At 35.1% G+C, this 16,119-nt stretch overlaps 3 protein-coding genes across 7 annotated transcripts in view; all 3 read left to right on the top strand.

Moving 5' to 3' along the window:
* The first annotated feature begins 104 nt into the window (after positions 1-104).
* On the top strand, positions 105-9,425 carry LOC105675742 (uncharacterized). Of its 5 annotated transcripts, none has more exons than XM_012373105.2 (6): positions 105-268; positions 2,629-2,795; positions 3,360-3,577; positions 4,002-4,076; positions 4,390-4,627; positions 5,366-9,425. In XM_012373105.2, the coding sequence occupies exons 2-6, from the start codon at positions 2,636-2,638 to the stop codon at positions 5,479-5,481; spliced, it is 807 nt and encodes a 268-aa protein (XP_012228528.2). In that variant the 5' UTR covers positions 105-268; positions 2,629-2,635; the 3' UTR covers positions 5,482-9,425. The 5 variants fall into 5 exon arrangements, with proteins under 5 accessions (XP_012228528.2, XP_012228525.2, XP_012228530.2 ...); XM_012373102.2 differs by lacking the exon at positions 105-268 and adding an exon at positions 288-671; XM_012373107.2 differs by lacking the exon at positions 105-268 and adding an exon at positions 1,551-2,139.
* Positions 9,426-9,897: 472 nt separating this feature from the next.
* Positions 9,898-13,374, top strand: r-l (rudimentary-like). The gene is made up of 4 exons (XM_012373009.2): positions 9,898-10,070; positions 10,238-10,383; positions 10,529-11,012; positions 11,080-13,374. Exons 2-4 carry the CDS (start codon positions 10,243-10,245, stop codon positions 11,886-11,888), a joined length of 1,434 nt encoding a protein of 477 aa, XP_012228432.1. The 5' UTR covers positions 9,898-10,070; positions 10,238-10,242; the 3' UTR covers positions 11,889-13,374.
* Pino (Pinocchio) overlaps positions 12,975-16,119 on the top strand; it is a 38,251-nt gene continuing 35,106 nt past the window's right edge. The window contains exons 1-2 of the mRNA XM_012373054.2: positions 12,975-13,115; positions 13,454-13,637. Coding sequence (XP_012228477.1) covers positions 13,493-13,637 — 145 coding nt within the window. The 5' untranslated portion in view covers positions 12,975-13,115; positions 13,454-13,492. The remainder of the gene's footprint in view (positions 13,116-13,453; positions 13,638-16,119) is intronic.

Genomic DNA, 16,119 nt, shown 5'->3' with positions numbered 1-16,119 from the left:
ATATCCACTCAAATTGACGAGTTCGGAGTTGAAGGGTTGCTCCTCCTCTCATCCCTCACACGGCGAATGCGCGCGCGCATATCAGTGATAAGCCGGCTTCCTTTGATTTTCCGGTGTAGAAACCGGCGTGCCGGTCGGTACCCTCTCTCGTGCGCGCCGCGCCCTGCCGCTGTTGGCGTCGCGACGCATCGCGACGGCGACGCGACGTACCCGTTCCGCGTAAACGCGGAAACGAAGATGCACCGCCGGCAGGTGCGCGAGTCCTCAGGTAATTCAGCGATTATCTCGAAGACGCATTCGTGTACTGATCTGCCTTTCTCCTTTTTCGAGCACGCGACTGTAAATACTATAAAAAATACAGTGATTGCTGCCAGTGTTTACGGATCGAAACGAGCGTTAAACGGCATTGACGGTTGATTGTTTGGATGTCGAGATGTGAATAGTTTTTGCAGATCAAGGAGTCCAGCTGGTGCCAACAATGAGCGTTGGGAAAGCGAGTAGAGGCGTTTTTGATGAATTTTGACGAGTTCGAGCTTCGGATCGGATTCGATCGGCCGCGTGCTCTTTCGATCATTGCAGATTTCTGAAGAAGTTAACATTTTAGTGAAAATTTCAGTGATCACGAAATTGTTGAATGTGGAAATGGTGTTGTTTGGACGGATAAAGCAAAAGTAAATAAATGATAAAATCTTATCGCGCTGACACGAGTTAGTTACAAAACCGCAGAAGCCGAGTCGTGAGCTTAATTAATTTCGTTTATGATTTCAATCGGATCGAATAAAACCGTATATATAAAATTTCACACGAAACATTTATGTAATATAATTTATGGGTTTGATATTGAAAATGACGCTGTAAGCGATCAAGAAGATTTCAACAATTGTTGGTCGCGTTATACTTTTATTTAGAAAATAAGTGTACTGAAAATTGATAAAAATTCCCGTAGTTGAAAGAGGCAATCCGGTCAAGGCCGCGTTTGTACATAGGTATCGCTGGTTACACGCCGTAAGCAGCTTCGCTATTTATACAGGCAGACCGCGTGTGATTATTATTATTATTTTAGTTTACTCTGTTTAATTTTTGTTAGTTTACCGATCGCACGTTATGTATGTGGCACCGACAACACGTGTGCGATAGCCACCTTGTATAAAACGGAGTCTCGTGCGATCGATCGAATGTGCACGACGTGGCGCACTCCTGGAAAAGTACCAGTCTTCTTGAATCATCCTGTATACATGAGAGAGTATTTCGAGACCTCGAAAATTTAATTCGCAAAATGTCCACCTCAACTTTCGAGCTTTCCTCAATCAAAGAAAATACGTTGCGAAATTTGTCCCAATTTTTTACTAATATTTTTAAAATGTGCAGAAAGAATATCTAATTCAGCTTTCTTTCAACAATAATTGCGAATTCAGTGTTTTTCTTCATGTAACTTAACTATTAATATATATCACAACAGATGAGTACAATTGAACACGTTTTGCGACTTTCAATGGAGAACAGAAAATTAATCCCAATTATACAATTGATAATCACGCAAGCATACAAGTTCAATTGTACGACTGACAATCACGCGAACATATCTCAATCGCAAAATCGAGAAGTATTACGCGACTTTTCTCTTCAAAGGCCTTTAAAAGCCTTGAGTTTACGGCACGCGCAAACTTTGCTTTCTCTTTTTTTTTAAGCAGTCATCTCTTACAAATCAAGTAAACGTGAGATATGGGTCATGAAGGTGCTCATCGAGTGAAAAAGAAAAATAACGTCACTCCGCTCTTTGAGGACCTTCGTCACTCTCTCGTCTTGTCCGCCACCCTCCCATTCTTAGCCACCCCTTTCTCGCGCAAGCTCCGTTCATCCACCACCAGCTGCAGCTGCGCGAGCTCCTGCACAAGAACAGGTGCACACCCTTTCGTAACTGCAGTTGGCAGTACGCTGCTTCTCATATTGCAAATCTGACGTTTAGTTAAACAAATCTGATAACGGCTGTTACATCAAGTCTCGCACTTGGCGACGCGTCCCGGCACTACTTTGTTTATCATTGGTTCGCCACGTCGGTTCTCCGATGAATAATAAGCTCGAGGCTTTGTTCGATGAAATTTCGAGAGTGATCCTTAATCATCATGGGGATGCTTAACGGTGACGATTGAGGGGTTAAAAGCGAAAGTGGTGTAAGTCGGCACTTACTACCGCTTTCGCCTTTTATTAAGCATCTCGTATCGCTGTGTTGTCAAATTATTGTCGCAGCTCGCAGCATTGTTACATTTCGCTGAAGCAGCTTACGAGCAATATGCAAATTAACTCGTTGATCTCACAATGGTAGTATCTTAATTTTCCTCTCATTTCGAAACTAAACACACATTCGCGATAATGCTGTAATCGCACCGTTGTGAAATCTATGCACGATTGATAAAAAGAAATCTTTGTATAATCTTGTTTTCGATTTCAGTAAGATTGTTCTGCGTCTAGCATTAAGAAATGATAATTATTATAATTGTAGTCTGCACGCTATATATGTACTCTCTCGGACGAGTTATGATACACGTGTCGTTCAGAGATGTATCGTATAGCATCGCGATGTAGAATTACGGATTACGCGATATAATTTTCGTTACGTTGAACTTTCAGACGAATTATGATACACGTGTCGTCCGAGTGCGCGCATAGGTATGATCGGGTGAAGCGAAAAGGCGCGGCTTTCTTCACGAATCTGTTCAAATCGAGAAAGCTGGCGATAGGGATGAAGATTAACGAGGACGAGGAGATAGAACGTGCGCCCAGGGTGGAAACTCCTGGTAAGATATCTCTTTCAGCGATCCTTCGCAAACTTTTTATCGCTAAGAAAAATATCCGTAACATTCTAGAAAAATGTGTGAAGTTTCTCATTGCTTATCTTCCGTCAATTTTGTTGATTTAAAATTAGACGCAATTATTACATGCATCTTGTTGCACTAAGCTTTTAATTGGAGAATTTCCAAAGCTTTTAATTAGAAAATTTTAATTAATTTTATGTTATTTGGAAAATAATACAGAGCTGTATTAAGCCGCCCGTGCAGAAATAATAAGCGGTATGTTACTATATGACACAAAAATTATTTAACCATTAACTCAAGTTAAATAATTAAATGTGGCCGACAGTTACCCTAAATTTCAGTTACTTTTATCCTATTTTTCTCAATTTAATCGATAAGATAAATTGATAAATTATTCTTAACGAAATAAATTCTTAATAAAATTAATATTTATTATCTCATATATTCAATTAATAAAAAGTTATATGAATTATATTTCATATTTAATGCCGGTTTAATAAAAGGCACAGAGCGTGTGATCGATAACACAAGCGATATTGCTTGCAGCAATTATCACCACCGCTTGTCGTCGAAGCGGCTCGGAAAATGACAACGTGATGTCACGAATTCCGTCGACCTTGAGTGTGACAGCGGTGGACGTCGTTGTCTCCTGTCAGCCGTCACCCTCACACTCAATTCTGACCCTGACACCCGGTAGAACGCGTAACATCGATCAGGACATGGAGGCGCTCAGACTGAGTCGTCAGGACAATCCGTTTCTACAGGTTCGGCCCGGTTATCATATTACCTATAAAATATTTATTTCCGGGACACTTTTTTTGGAAGTTTTTCAATATCGAATAATTTTGAAATCAATAGAATTTTAAACGATTCAAGCTATCTTAATTTAATACAATTATGAAAAATTAATATCTTTTAAATTTTAGCAATTCAGGAATTATTGGAACTTTAAAGTTCAGCACTTTAAAAGTATCAATTTGTATGAAAATTATTAAACTGTTATCGCGTGCGATACGATTCATTTCTCATGTTTTGTGATTTTTACGTGATTTCTTGATCTGCGTGATTTCTGTCTGACTTACGATCTCTGATTTCTCTGTATATCAACGTATTATTACACATTAAATATTCAAGTTTCTTTATAATACATGATCGATGCGATTGTGCAAATTTTTTCTAATTATGCAGGTATTAGCAAGTCGAGAAAGCCTCGTGGAATCGATCGAGGAGTCCGAGTCTGACGATGCGATTTTGATGTCGCAGGTAAGACTTCGATACAATTTTCAGCTGCAGCAAGATATAAGAAACTTTTATTCCTAGCAAAATAACATCTTACTTTTCTCCGCGTCAAAGCTCCATTAAAATTTCTTGTCAAAGTGTCTTATAAAAAAGGTGGTACTTTTTTTTCAACTCTTGGTTCAGAAATGAGAATCCAAGAGAATTAATTTAAGATTTAATTAAAGATGAGATTGGCGAATGTTTGTTCACAGTTGTTTGAATGAAACTTGAAGTAAAACGCGATAAGAAAACACCGTCAGTCAACTTCCCCGAAAAAGATAGCTACGTATATTTTCAGGAATTGGGTGACGCGGATCCTCTCACACTGGCGCAGGTACACGAGCACCTTGTACGCAGTCCGCCCCCGGCTTCGTGGCCCAATTCCACGGGTCACTTCCAATTTCCCCTTCAGGATCAGAGCATCACTCCCATTAAGAACGATGTGGCACCACCAATTAAGAGCCCGTCAAAGACGCCGTCGCATCGCGGCAACGAGCACGAGTTGTCCAGAAGTGAACCGTCGACTGATATCAGAGGTGAGAATTAAAAAAAAAAAAAAAAGGGCATACGCAAAAATGTATAACGACGTATAAGATGTGAAACATTTAACATTTGGAATTCACATCGGGAATTGTGATTTCTCAAATGTAAATAAAATGTAGATAAAAAATTGCTATGTTTCTAACTAGACTGTTTGTTTCCGGAAAGTTGGTGTTGCAATAATCATAAATCATTCATGAAGGTGTATATGCAAATGAAATTGTTTAATCGAACCGACGAGGAATTCTCTGCGTGTCTATGACACGATATACGCGGAGATATGGATCGGAGCTTCGGCAGATCGATCCATTCATAACAGATACTTATGCCCGGCCTTGACATTGCACTTATAGACACGCGCAATCTTGCTCTCTATCTCTCCTTTTTTCACGCGCATATATACGATGTCTATATTTTTAAGCTGAATAAATTAAGGTTCCTAAGTGGGCGGTCGGCAGAAAGTATCGCTATAGCTCTCACTATTCCACCGCTATCGTTGGATCAATAAAACAATTACGAGACTTGCACAATTTATAATCATATTCATCAAGATTTTCGCACGAATAATAATTGGATAATTACAAATTATAGTTTATAACTGTGTTCACTTAAATTCATGCTCGTATAATGCTTATTAACTTAAATTTATAATAATTCTTTCTGCTGAGAAATGTTCATTGATAAATCTGAAATAGTTTCTAATATATTTCTAACTCTTATTTTTTTTATTTTAGATCGACACTGTCACCCTTTTTCGTTACTTCATCCGACGCCGATTCGCTCGTTGTCGGAAGTTCGACGACTTCATCGATCGGCGGATGACAGCGTCCAGCTCATGTCAAACGAATAAACTTCGCCAGAATCCGATCCTGATCGGAACGATTTCTCGTGACCGAAGGATATCGATTTTTAATCGTGCCAATATCCTTCGAAAAACAGCGACTATTGGTGGGTCAAAGAAAGTTTCGTTTGTGGAAACGAATCGGTAAAGTTTGTCTTAATAAGTTGTTCAGAGAATAAGAAGTACGAAGAACCGTCAAGGATTTTCGTATGTTTGATACTTGGTCAGATTGGAGTTACTATATGTTCGAGGTGAATATATGACACGAGGCGATCACAGAGCGATTAACGATGCTTTGCAACGCAATGAACGTTGTTTCTTTTCCAAGTGCAATCAACATTCCATCAAGCGTGAAAAAACAAATGCGGATGTTGAAAAAAAAAAAATTTTTTTATCGTTAGAATTTATTGAATCTGGAAGTTCAATAGATTATTGAATTTTTATTGATTTTTAATTAACTTATTGTATAATTATATTAATTTATTATTTCTCAAATTATTCACAGACTTTAATTAATTTAATTAGCTTTTTAATGAATAATCTGTTATCACGATCACATATTTTATCAATAGGCCTATTTTTACAGTCAGTCAATAAATAATCAAATTACAGCATTTTTAAAATATTTTTTTTATATCTATAATAATTAAATATTACGCGCATCTGTTTGATTTTTATTTATTTACGAACAGCGTACGAGTAATTAATGTTAATTATTAATATAAACACAAATATTCTGGAAGAAATATTCACTTTAACTTTTCAAGGATAATTAAAATCGATGGATCTGATGGATTGATGATCCAAAGATGTGTGGAACATCTTATATATACGAGTTTTCAAAAGATTTGAAGAAATGCACTATTGCATAATTATATTATTAAATTAACGAAGATATTATCTCTACTAAATCGTCAGCCGAGAGAATTAGAGTATCTAATATATTGCATTTTCAAATTTTAAATTTGGTATAATTTTAATGCGATTGTATTTTTAGACTTCGCCTCGAAGAGCAATATATCGTTATGTAACAATCGTTAGAAAGCACGATGCATATTTTATTAAATTATTACTTATTACACGATAATATCAAAATCTGTTATTGACATGACAGTTATTGTTGACGCACATGTCTGTAATTATTCGTGCAATTTAAATGTCTATTTTGTGTAGCCGTTTTAGAAATGTTTCATATTTACTTGACTATCTTTTTTCTAACATTGATTGATGGTTCTTGATTGTTGTTAAGCTAGTAGAAGTATTTTTGTCGATCATATTCTATGTAAAAATTTCTTTTTCAAACCATCGCGAGGAAATTGTAAACACAGAAATGCACAAGAATCTATCCGCTATTTAAACTCACCTTTACAGCAATGTAAAGAAAACAACATCACACACGCTCGTAAAAATTTATAACAACCAAAGGATAATTTTAACGCTGACGATGCGCCAAATGTACAGGCCTCAATTAAACAATTCCTCCAATTAGATAAATAGTCGAATAGTCGTAAGATCTTTTTTATGGGGCAAAATACAGTGGATGGGTTTATTGATAACGATTTACTTCCGATATTGAAAGTAATATTTCTTTTAACGATAAAAACCGTCGCCAATGAATTTTCAACGAATCAGAAATACGTTTCTTTGATCTTCTTTTTCTAGAATGGTGTGAGCGATTTTCGTAAATAATGTAAATAGAATCTGACGTGCTCTATTCAATATGATAAAACTTTTACTACAAGATTATATAAAATAGAATTTGAAACTTTACAAGACTTGAACAAAATTATTGCATTGCTGCATTTGAAAAGAAAACACCAAATAATTTAAGTTAAACTTTTTCAAAGTCTTCAATTGCATATTAAATTTATTTCCAATTTGCTATGAAAACTAATGTTTGAGCCCGTCAGTTTCTTTTATTGAGATTTGTCAAAAAATATTTGATACAGTTTTTTCGGATGTAAATTTAAATAGGAACGCGGGTGGCCGACCGAATACAGTAGGATCTTACATATATTTATCAGAAGTGTAATACTATTAAAGTACTCTTATTCAAATTCATACATATTCATATACTCATTCATGTATAAAAACCATATAAATCAATCGTTAGGACAGCTCCAAATTCATTAATGTAAAGCGAGAACTGTATTACAAATAGAGAAGATATATTTCTCTTAAGCAAAAGTATCTTATAAATCTCATTTCGGCCGCGGCCACCCGACGACATCGACGAAGACGATCGGCGCAATTTTAGCAGGGTTTATACGAACTTTGGGAAAACAGTAGCAAAGTACCTAGAGAATTATTATATCGAATTAGAGAGTCCAAACGACTTGGCCATTGAGAATTGAGATTAATTATATTGTACTTGTATTTAGATCTTATAAGCGTTAGTCTGAAAGCGCTCAGAACGAAGGCGCGTAACGAGATAAACCAACAAAAAAAAAAAGACCGTAGAAAGACTTATTTAATCTAGTCGAGTGTAATATACAGATTCCACGTGGAATGTTTGAGAACATGTAACACGTTTGGCGCGACAGTGGACTATGTTCGGAATTTGTAAAGTTTATTCTGAATATAAAACCATATGGTGGATTTTTAGTCAACAGATCTTAGATGCGGCTTCAAATTCAAAGCGCAACTTACGGATTCAACCGTCACTTTCTTTGAATAATCGACATGATAATGAGAACATTATCAAGAGCCTGTAGTACCAAAGATTCTCCGTACTGTGAGCGACTGGTGTATTAAAATCTATAAATAGCATAAATTACCGTAACGATTTGGGTCAATGATCTTTATTATCGAGACTAATGGTACCAAAGTACTAAAAATCCAGTTGATTTTGATGATAAAAATCGTAGAATTCTCAAACAAATCAGAAGCATCCTTGTCTGTTCTTCTCTTTCTAGGATGACTAATGACTTTTGTAAATAATATAAAAATCTTATATCAGCCACTCGTGATACAGAGAATTCGCGGTACGCAGGATCGAGATTATCCTTGAACGCAGAATTATTCTTAGCGAACATTCTCTCAACAGCCAAATGCTGCAAGATAGTTTTTATCTTGTCGCGATGTAACGGCCTATAAGAGCATGCAAACTCATCGAAGGCAATGAATCATAATAACGACATACGGGACGAATATTTTCACCGATTATACTTCATAGAACTTTGAGGGATTCAGGGCTGTGCGTGTGTACCAGAGAGTTTCGTTACGCGAACACATTGCGAAACGGCACCGAATAAACAGGAAAGAACTCTCAGGTGGATGCGCGGCTTCATTCGAAACATTTTGCATCTTGTAAAACGTATGTTACACACATAGAACCCTAATTATGAGGTTTCTCCATATAAAGTCTCATAACAGGCTGGACAGTACTTCGCCGCATCGTTTCACAATAATTCATTAAAGAGATCACTATCAGTTGCAATATTACATCTCATCCATTTTAACATTTTTTTTTATCTCCATAATTATTAATGATGTTTGACTTTGTGTGCAAAAACGAAAGGCAGAATATCAAACCATGACACGATAATCTGAAACACTCAGAAGTGAAATTTGAAAAACAATAAAGAACTGTAACATGACCAAAAAAAGTGTATTATAGAATGATAATAATTAATAGAAAATCTACGAAAAAAATCTATAAAGAATTATAAAGACAAATGAGAGTTTGACAATACCAATAATTTCCCATGAATTTTTCACATGTATATTTCGCCACTCGTGTTTGCATACAAATCAAAGAGTTGTGGTTATTAATAACATTAACATACCTGAGTGAGTGTGTTAAAGAAGCAGAGGATGTCCACACACACAAACACATAAACATTTGCAAAATATGCATTTTACGGTCGCGCAAAGTTTCTCGCTGCGATCTCTAGATGTGTTTGTTGTTTTCGAATAAAAATGAAATATATTTGTGTTACTGTAAACCTAAACGTCACATCGTGCGATTTATTGCTTCCTGTCCTCTTATGTCGATCTTACACACTTCAACACTTCGCACTATTTATTTAATAATTGTCGCGCTACTGTATCTAGTTTTATAATATTTTTTTGCGAATTCTTGCTTTGTTTATCGTATTTTTTTGGGACAGTAATTTGACACAATAAACATGACAGTCATCTTTTTCTGTGAAACAGGAGCGGCGACTCAATTTAAAATTTCGCATATACATGATCGGTTTGTATTGGTTGTACTATTATTATGTAAGATTCACTTGCTCCAATATACAACAGAGATATCCAATTAAAAAAATGTACTTTTTAGGAATTTTATTTAATGTCATGTTTGTCTCTAAAAGAAAAAGTCTCCTATTGGATACTGGACATTAAGATTGTACTGTGAATCCGGCATTACTCTAAGAAAAAATAACGGTTGGTACAACTGTCGATTGAGTACACACGTGATAGTCACATGGGATATGATGTGATATTAACCGATACTAACACGTGAAAAAGATTAAATTAGAGGTTAGATTTAAAAATTGTTTTAAGATTAACTTTTGAAGTATTTACTCTTTTTTTTTACTACACAGTATTTGTGATATATAATATTATAATTTACAGTTTTCGTGAATAAGGTATCTAAAAATCTATTTACGAATTATTATATTTATAAAATAGTTTTAAATTAAAAAATTGCTTATTGAAAAATAGTTGTTGAAATAAGCGCCGCTATATGAGCGTTATAAAGTGTCTAATTTTGTATATATGTATAAATTTTTTTAATACATTGTTTTTATTATAGACGAAATGGAAGCATTATTAATTGAATTGGCTGTAGATTTATACAATGTTCAAGCCGTAAAATTTGGAGACTTTAAGACAAAAATCGGTTTAAGAACACCGGTATATTTCGATCTACGAGTGATAATTTCATACCCAAAATTAATGGTAAATATACATTTAATTAAAAAATCTTGAGTGAATTCTTAATAGAATTTCTCTAAACAAAATTTTATTTTATATGAAATTTATTATATTTATTTATTTTTTGTCTAAGTTTATCTTTATTTTCAAATTTATCTTGTTATTACAGTCTAAGTTATCAAAAGCTTTGTGGACACTTCGAGATGATACCACAAAGGTGTCTCAAGTTTGCGGAGTTCCATACACAGCACTGCCATTAGCTACCCTGATATCGGTAGATAATAATATACCGATGTTAATGAAAAGAAAGGAGGCAAAGTCATATGGCACAAAGAAGTTGATTGAGGGTGTCTTTATGCCTGGTGACAACTGTGTGATTATTGAGGATGTTATCACAAGCGGTAGCAGTATCTTGGAAACTATCGATGCCTTAAAGAAGGAACAGCTAAATGTAACAGAGGCATATGTGATAATTGATAGAGAGCAAGGCGGCAGGCAGAATCTTGAGAATCACGGATTCAAAGTTAAGAGCTTGTTTGGCACTATGCAACTTATGAAATATCTTCTTGATGCTGGAAAAATTACGCCTGAAGTTGTCAAAGATGTTAACGATTATTTGACGGCAAATAAAGCGCCGAACGTTTCCATTCAAGGTAAATTATTTTTGCAGACTTATTGTGCCGGTAATTTTATCATAGTAACGTTTACTTTTGTTTATAGGTGTACTAAATGATAGATTAAAACTATCATACCGTGAACGTGTAAAATTAACGAAAAATCCATTGTCTTCAAAGTTGCTAGAGTTAATGGAAACGAAAGAAACTAATCTCTGTCTGGCGGCTGATCTAAGGAAAGCTGATGTGATTTTGGAATTAGCTAATATAACTGGGCCTCATATCGCCGTTCTAAAAATTCATGTAGACATTATAGAAGATTTTAACAAGAGTTTTATTTCTGAACTTAAGAAATTGGCAACACAACATCAATTTTTATTGATGGAGGACCGCAAGTTCGGCGATATCGGAAATACTGTATCATTGCAATACAAGTATGGCTTATACAAGATTGCCGAATGGGCCGATTTGGTTACAGTGCATCCCGTATCCGGCGCGGCCGTCATTGATGCGCTGAAGAGCGAACTGAAAGACATTACTGAGCCTCGCGGCGTTTTCTTAGTCGCCGAGATGTCATCCAAGAATGCATTGACCACTGGCGATTATCTAAAGAGCGCAGTATCGATTGCAGAAATGGCTTCCGATCTAGTGGTCGGTCTCGTAAGTCAATCCGATCTTTCGGCACAACCCGGGTTGCTTCAACTAACACCTGGCGTTAAGTTATCCAAGAGTGACGACGGTTTAGGTCAGCAATACAACAATCCGCAATCGGTTATTAATGCGGGTGCCGATTTAGCTGTTGTCGGCAGAGGCGTTACAGAGGCACTGTCAGACAATTGGCTAACAGTAACTTTAGAGTACAAGAAACAACTATGGGAGGCATACAAAAAGCGAATAAACAAAAGCGGTAAATAATTTATATTCTAGCTGATAATGTTCAACTGATATCCTAATATAATTAATCTAATTTTTAATTTATTTTTGTAATTATATCTTTTAATACAGCTGGTCTGCAAGAAAAGATACATTTTTTTTGTAACATAGTTTTATCAGGTATTCTATAATAATGCGACATGTGGTAATAGAAAATACTGAAGCTGTTAGCATTGTATGTATATGCCATATAGCATTTATATGTATATTGCATAAGTTTCTTCCTAATTATGATGCTACAGAATAAGAATACATGATCGAAAATTAATATACATATTTGCTTTGATATAACAGATAAATAAAAAAAGAAACAATATAAGTTTTTTGATACATTTAATGCTATTAAATGTGTGAAGTCTATTAAGAGATGTAGAACTCTACATACTTTATACATAACTTATTTTATAAAAGTAATAATCAAGCGATATATTTTTTATTTTATATATTTTTTAATGAAATATTGTTATGTATCATAAATATATGAAAGAAATAAAAAATATATACACATAGGCGCCCGCAGAAATTTGTCTAGGTAGGGGCAAGTCTAAAATTCTCGAGGCTATGTTTACACGTAATATTCTGTTATAATAAAAAAAATAGTGAGAAACCTGTGTAGCTTAAAGTCAAGATTCATATTATTTAAATTATAAAAATTTCATTTTTTATTTGAGGATCGAGCAATGTAATATTTCATTAAAAAATTCAGAGTCATATTCCGGCGGGGGGGGGGGGGAGGCAAATGCCCCTTCTTGCCCCCCCCCTTGCGGGCGCCTACATATATACATGTATACGAGATTTGAATATTTTGCTATTTTTTACTGAAAACATATTTTAGTATAAATGTACATAGTAATAGTATATGTTATAAAACCACGGAAACTTTTGTAATTTATAATTCTTATAATTTATAGCTTTTCAATTTGTTTTATGATTTAATCGCGAGTATATAAATCGTTCGAAATCGAAGAAATTGACTCGTGACTGCCCTGACATTGACCGCACATCATTCGTCAGCGCTGATTTTCCCGCGCGATAATGCGCGTCAGGTGTCAGTCGACTGCCGCTTGTCGTCGCGCGTGGATCGTTAGAAAAAAAGGGGGAACACGACGGCGTCTTAAATCTTTCGCGAAAACGAAACCGAATATCGCGACGGTAGTGGTGTTGATAAGCTGAGAATGTCAGCGTAATACGTTCACACCATCGATACAGGTAATGAATGCTTCTCTCATTTGCATACCTCGTAATGTTTGACGTGTCACTCAATTGTCATTGTTAGCCTAGCCTAGAAAATTCGTCGAATAACTTGAATTTGCAGCGGAAGAATTACCAGAATTTAACGATGCGACACGCTAGATGTCTTTAACATGCTTTTTCGAACATTTGAGGAAATAAATTTCATGAATTTGGGCGAATTATTTATAATACAAAATGTATATTCTATAAATAAAATGTAACAAAGTTGAACAATTTTATAATGTAACAATTTTGGATTTTTACGTCTCCGATATGTTTTACGGAGCGTTCACACGATTTGACTCGTGTTTTAGGTTTGAGGCGTGTCTTTTGTCAAAATATTCGAGTGAAGCATGACTGAGAAGACGACGACGTTGACGGAATTCGAGGAAAACGTGTCGTTCGACGCCGATGATCCAGACTTCGCGCCCTCGTCTTCGGCCGTACGTGACGTTCTTCGGGATGTGCGGCGTTTCGTCAAGTTCGACGTTAATAAAAGTAAGTGCATTGTCATACTTTTAATCGCCTTAATAACGTCTTAACTCAACCTAGCCTAAAACCTTTTATACTGTTCGCTCCGCGCTTGAATTCGCGCGGAAAAAGGTTATCTTGATTGAAAAGTTGAGAATTCACCTATATTACTGTTATCGATTATTTTTGAAATATTGAGCTGCAAATGTTCATACCGTTATAAAAAAAATAATTTAGTTTGTTTTTCCATAAATAATTAATAGCCGGAAAGATCAATGATTTTTTTCTTTTTTTTTTCATTACATAAATGGCATATAAAATTACGAAATGTAATAAGTTCTTTAAAAAATGTGTCTAATTGGATATTAAATATTATTTCTATCTTTTATGTATCACTTATCTTAACTAACAATAAAAGACTATTAGAGAGAGAAATAGTGTATGTTATACAAAACGCATGACTATTTGCGCTATATTTTTAGACACGATCGTTTGAAGGTTAGGCAAGAAGTATCGACGCTGATATTGCAGGGTATAAAAAGCGAAGTATATTGTTGGTTCATATTATAATGCAATATTTGCATTTATAATTTTTCTGTTAATTACGAAATTCTACAAATAGATGAAACGCGCAAGAAATTGATAGCAATTTATATTAAAGTTTACAGATGTTCAATTTTTATAATTATAAACAGTTTTAATATTTCTGAATTTTTTTTCAATTTTTTTCAAAATAAAATTAAATAACATAACTATTTAATAGCGATCGAGATACATTTGTATTTCCATGTTCAATTATATCGTTACACTTTAAAAAAAAAATAGAAACATTATCTATCTAATCTGTCTAATCTATCTATCTAAGATATACAAAATATGTGTGTTGCTATATCAAGATAAAGAAAGAATTGCATGAGAAAATCCAAATATTTGTAAAAAATCAATTTTGAAGAGCGAGAATTTAATGGCGCGGAATAAATCTCTACAATAATGTTCATTGATTTTTTGTAAAAAATTTTCGAAGGTAAAAAATTGTTTGTATTGCATATCAGTATACCACGCGCCGTTTTGAACACGCGCGACTGTTGCGTACGATATCAGGATTCAACAGTAATTGCGGCACGAGTAAATTGTAATATGCGTGACAAAATTCGCGCATGTTTGCACAGGTCTTTAACTTTCTCGACAAAAAAAAAAAAAAAAAAAATGAAACGTAGGGCATTTGCTTGCACAAATCGCTCGTACTTTCATCCTTCAATTTTTATTCGACCATAATGAATAAATTAACGCCGACACGGCGACGGAAATGCTAGATTTGCAAAGCGTAATCTTTACGCAATGGAATTTTCCTCGTAGAAGCTCGCTTGGACTGTTCTCGATTACATTCACCTTTGAAGTTATACTCCGTTAAAAGAGCTCTTTCCAAAGAACATCAAAGTCTGAACTTTATTTCAAACACACTTGAGGAAGATAAAACATTTTTAAGACGTGTTTACCACATCTTTTAAATTTTAGTGCTATCACAAAATACATAAATTTTGATGCAAAAAAGTTGATAAATATAATGTAGTCAAGTTTTTACTTACGTTCTCATCATCGCTGTAGATCACAGGCAAATTAAAATAAATCGAAAAAGAGCCACTTCTGCGAAATTAATCATATGACGCTCGCGAAATCAAGGATTTTATTGATTTCAATTAAATAATCAAATTATTTAATTTTCTCTATGTTATACGAAATAAAAATCTAAAGTCATAATATTACTGCTTTATTCTGAATAAATTTTAAAATGCGAAAGAAGAGAGCGCAAAGGGAGTTCCCCGATTTTTAGACATAGAATTCATCTCGGCGAATTAAATTTCGTAGAATCGATTGCCATTCCATTTTGTTGGCTGATTCCATTTGGTCCGCGTCTATGTTTTTTTTTGCGTATTTCCGCCGCTCGCTAATAATCCGCGATGTTCCCGCGAGGATGAATCACGGCGCTTGAACGAAAACGTGGATCTTCTCGGAAGGATCGATCGTGAGACGCGACGTTCCTTATCGTCGCGTCTCGCCCCGCGACTCTATTATTATAATGTACCAACACGCACGCGAAGGGCACGAAACTCGATCTTCCGACAAAATTGGATCCACGCTGGCTATCGCCTTTCTTCCCAAGAACCCGACGTGTGGCGAGGTCGATGTTGGTGGTGGTGTTAAGTATACGTCTCGCACGTGGACTAATCGTGTAGATAAAGAGTATCCTTTATTATGAGAAGGGAGAAGGGAGGAAGTAAAGCAGACACTCCTTGATTCGCCGTCTTCGAAGGGTATATTATTTGCCTTTTTGCAGATTCATCAGTCTTCATAGCTTTTACGGCTTTCTAATCATTTCAAAACAAACGAGTTATCTACGTAAATAAAGAGCAGGTTGATATAATTAATATATAACAAATTATAGATATATCTTATCACTTATTTGATGTTTGGTTTCTGTGAGAAATACTTTAGAATTATTCAATTTTTT

This window comes from Linepithema humile, chromosome 7 (genome assembly GCF_040581485.1).
Source record: "Linepithema humile isolate Giens D197 chromosome 7, Lhum_UNIL_v1.0, whole genome shotgun sequence".
Lineage (NCBI taxonomy): Eukaryota > Metazoa > Arthropoda > Insecta > Hymenoptera > Formicidae > Linepithema > Linepithema humile.
Note: the sequence above shows the minus strand (reverse complement) of the source record. Positions and strands in the feature narration are given on the sequence as shown.

Bases quoted from the DNA above. Each gene is read 5' to 3' on its own strand.
- LOC105675742 (XM_012373102.2), top strand. From the start codon at position 643: ATGGTGTTGTTTGGACGGATAAAGCAAAA. The intron at 4,077-4,389 runs GTAAGACTTCGA...GTATATTTTCAG, and splicing joins ATGCGATTTTGATGTCGCAG to GAATTGGGTGACGCGGATCC. The intron at 4,628-5,365 runs GTGAGAATTAAA...TTTTTATTTTAG, and splicing joins ACCGTCGACTGATATCAGAG to ATCGACACTGTCACCCTTTT.
- r-l (XM_012373009.2), top strand. From the start codon at position 10,243: ATGGAAGCATTATTAATTGAATTGGCTGTAGATTTATACAATGTTCAA. The intron at 10,384-10,528 runs GTAAATATACAT...TTGTTATTACAG, and splicing joins TTTCATACCCAAAATTAATG to TCTAAGTTATCAAAAGCTTT. The intron at 11,013-11,079 runs GTAAATTATTTT...TTTTGTTTATAG, and splicing joins GCCGAACGTTTCCATTCAAG to GTGTACTAAATGATAGATTA.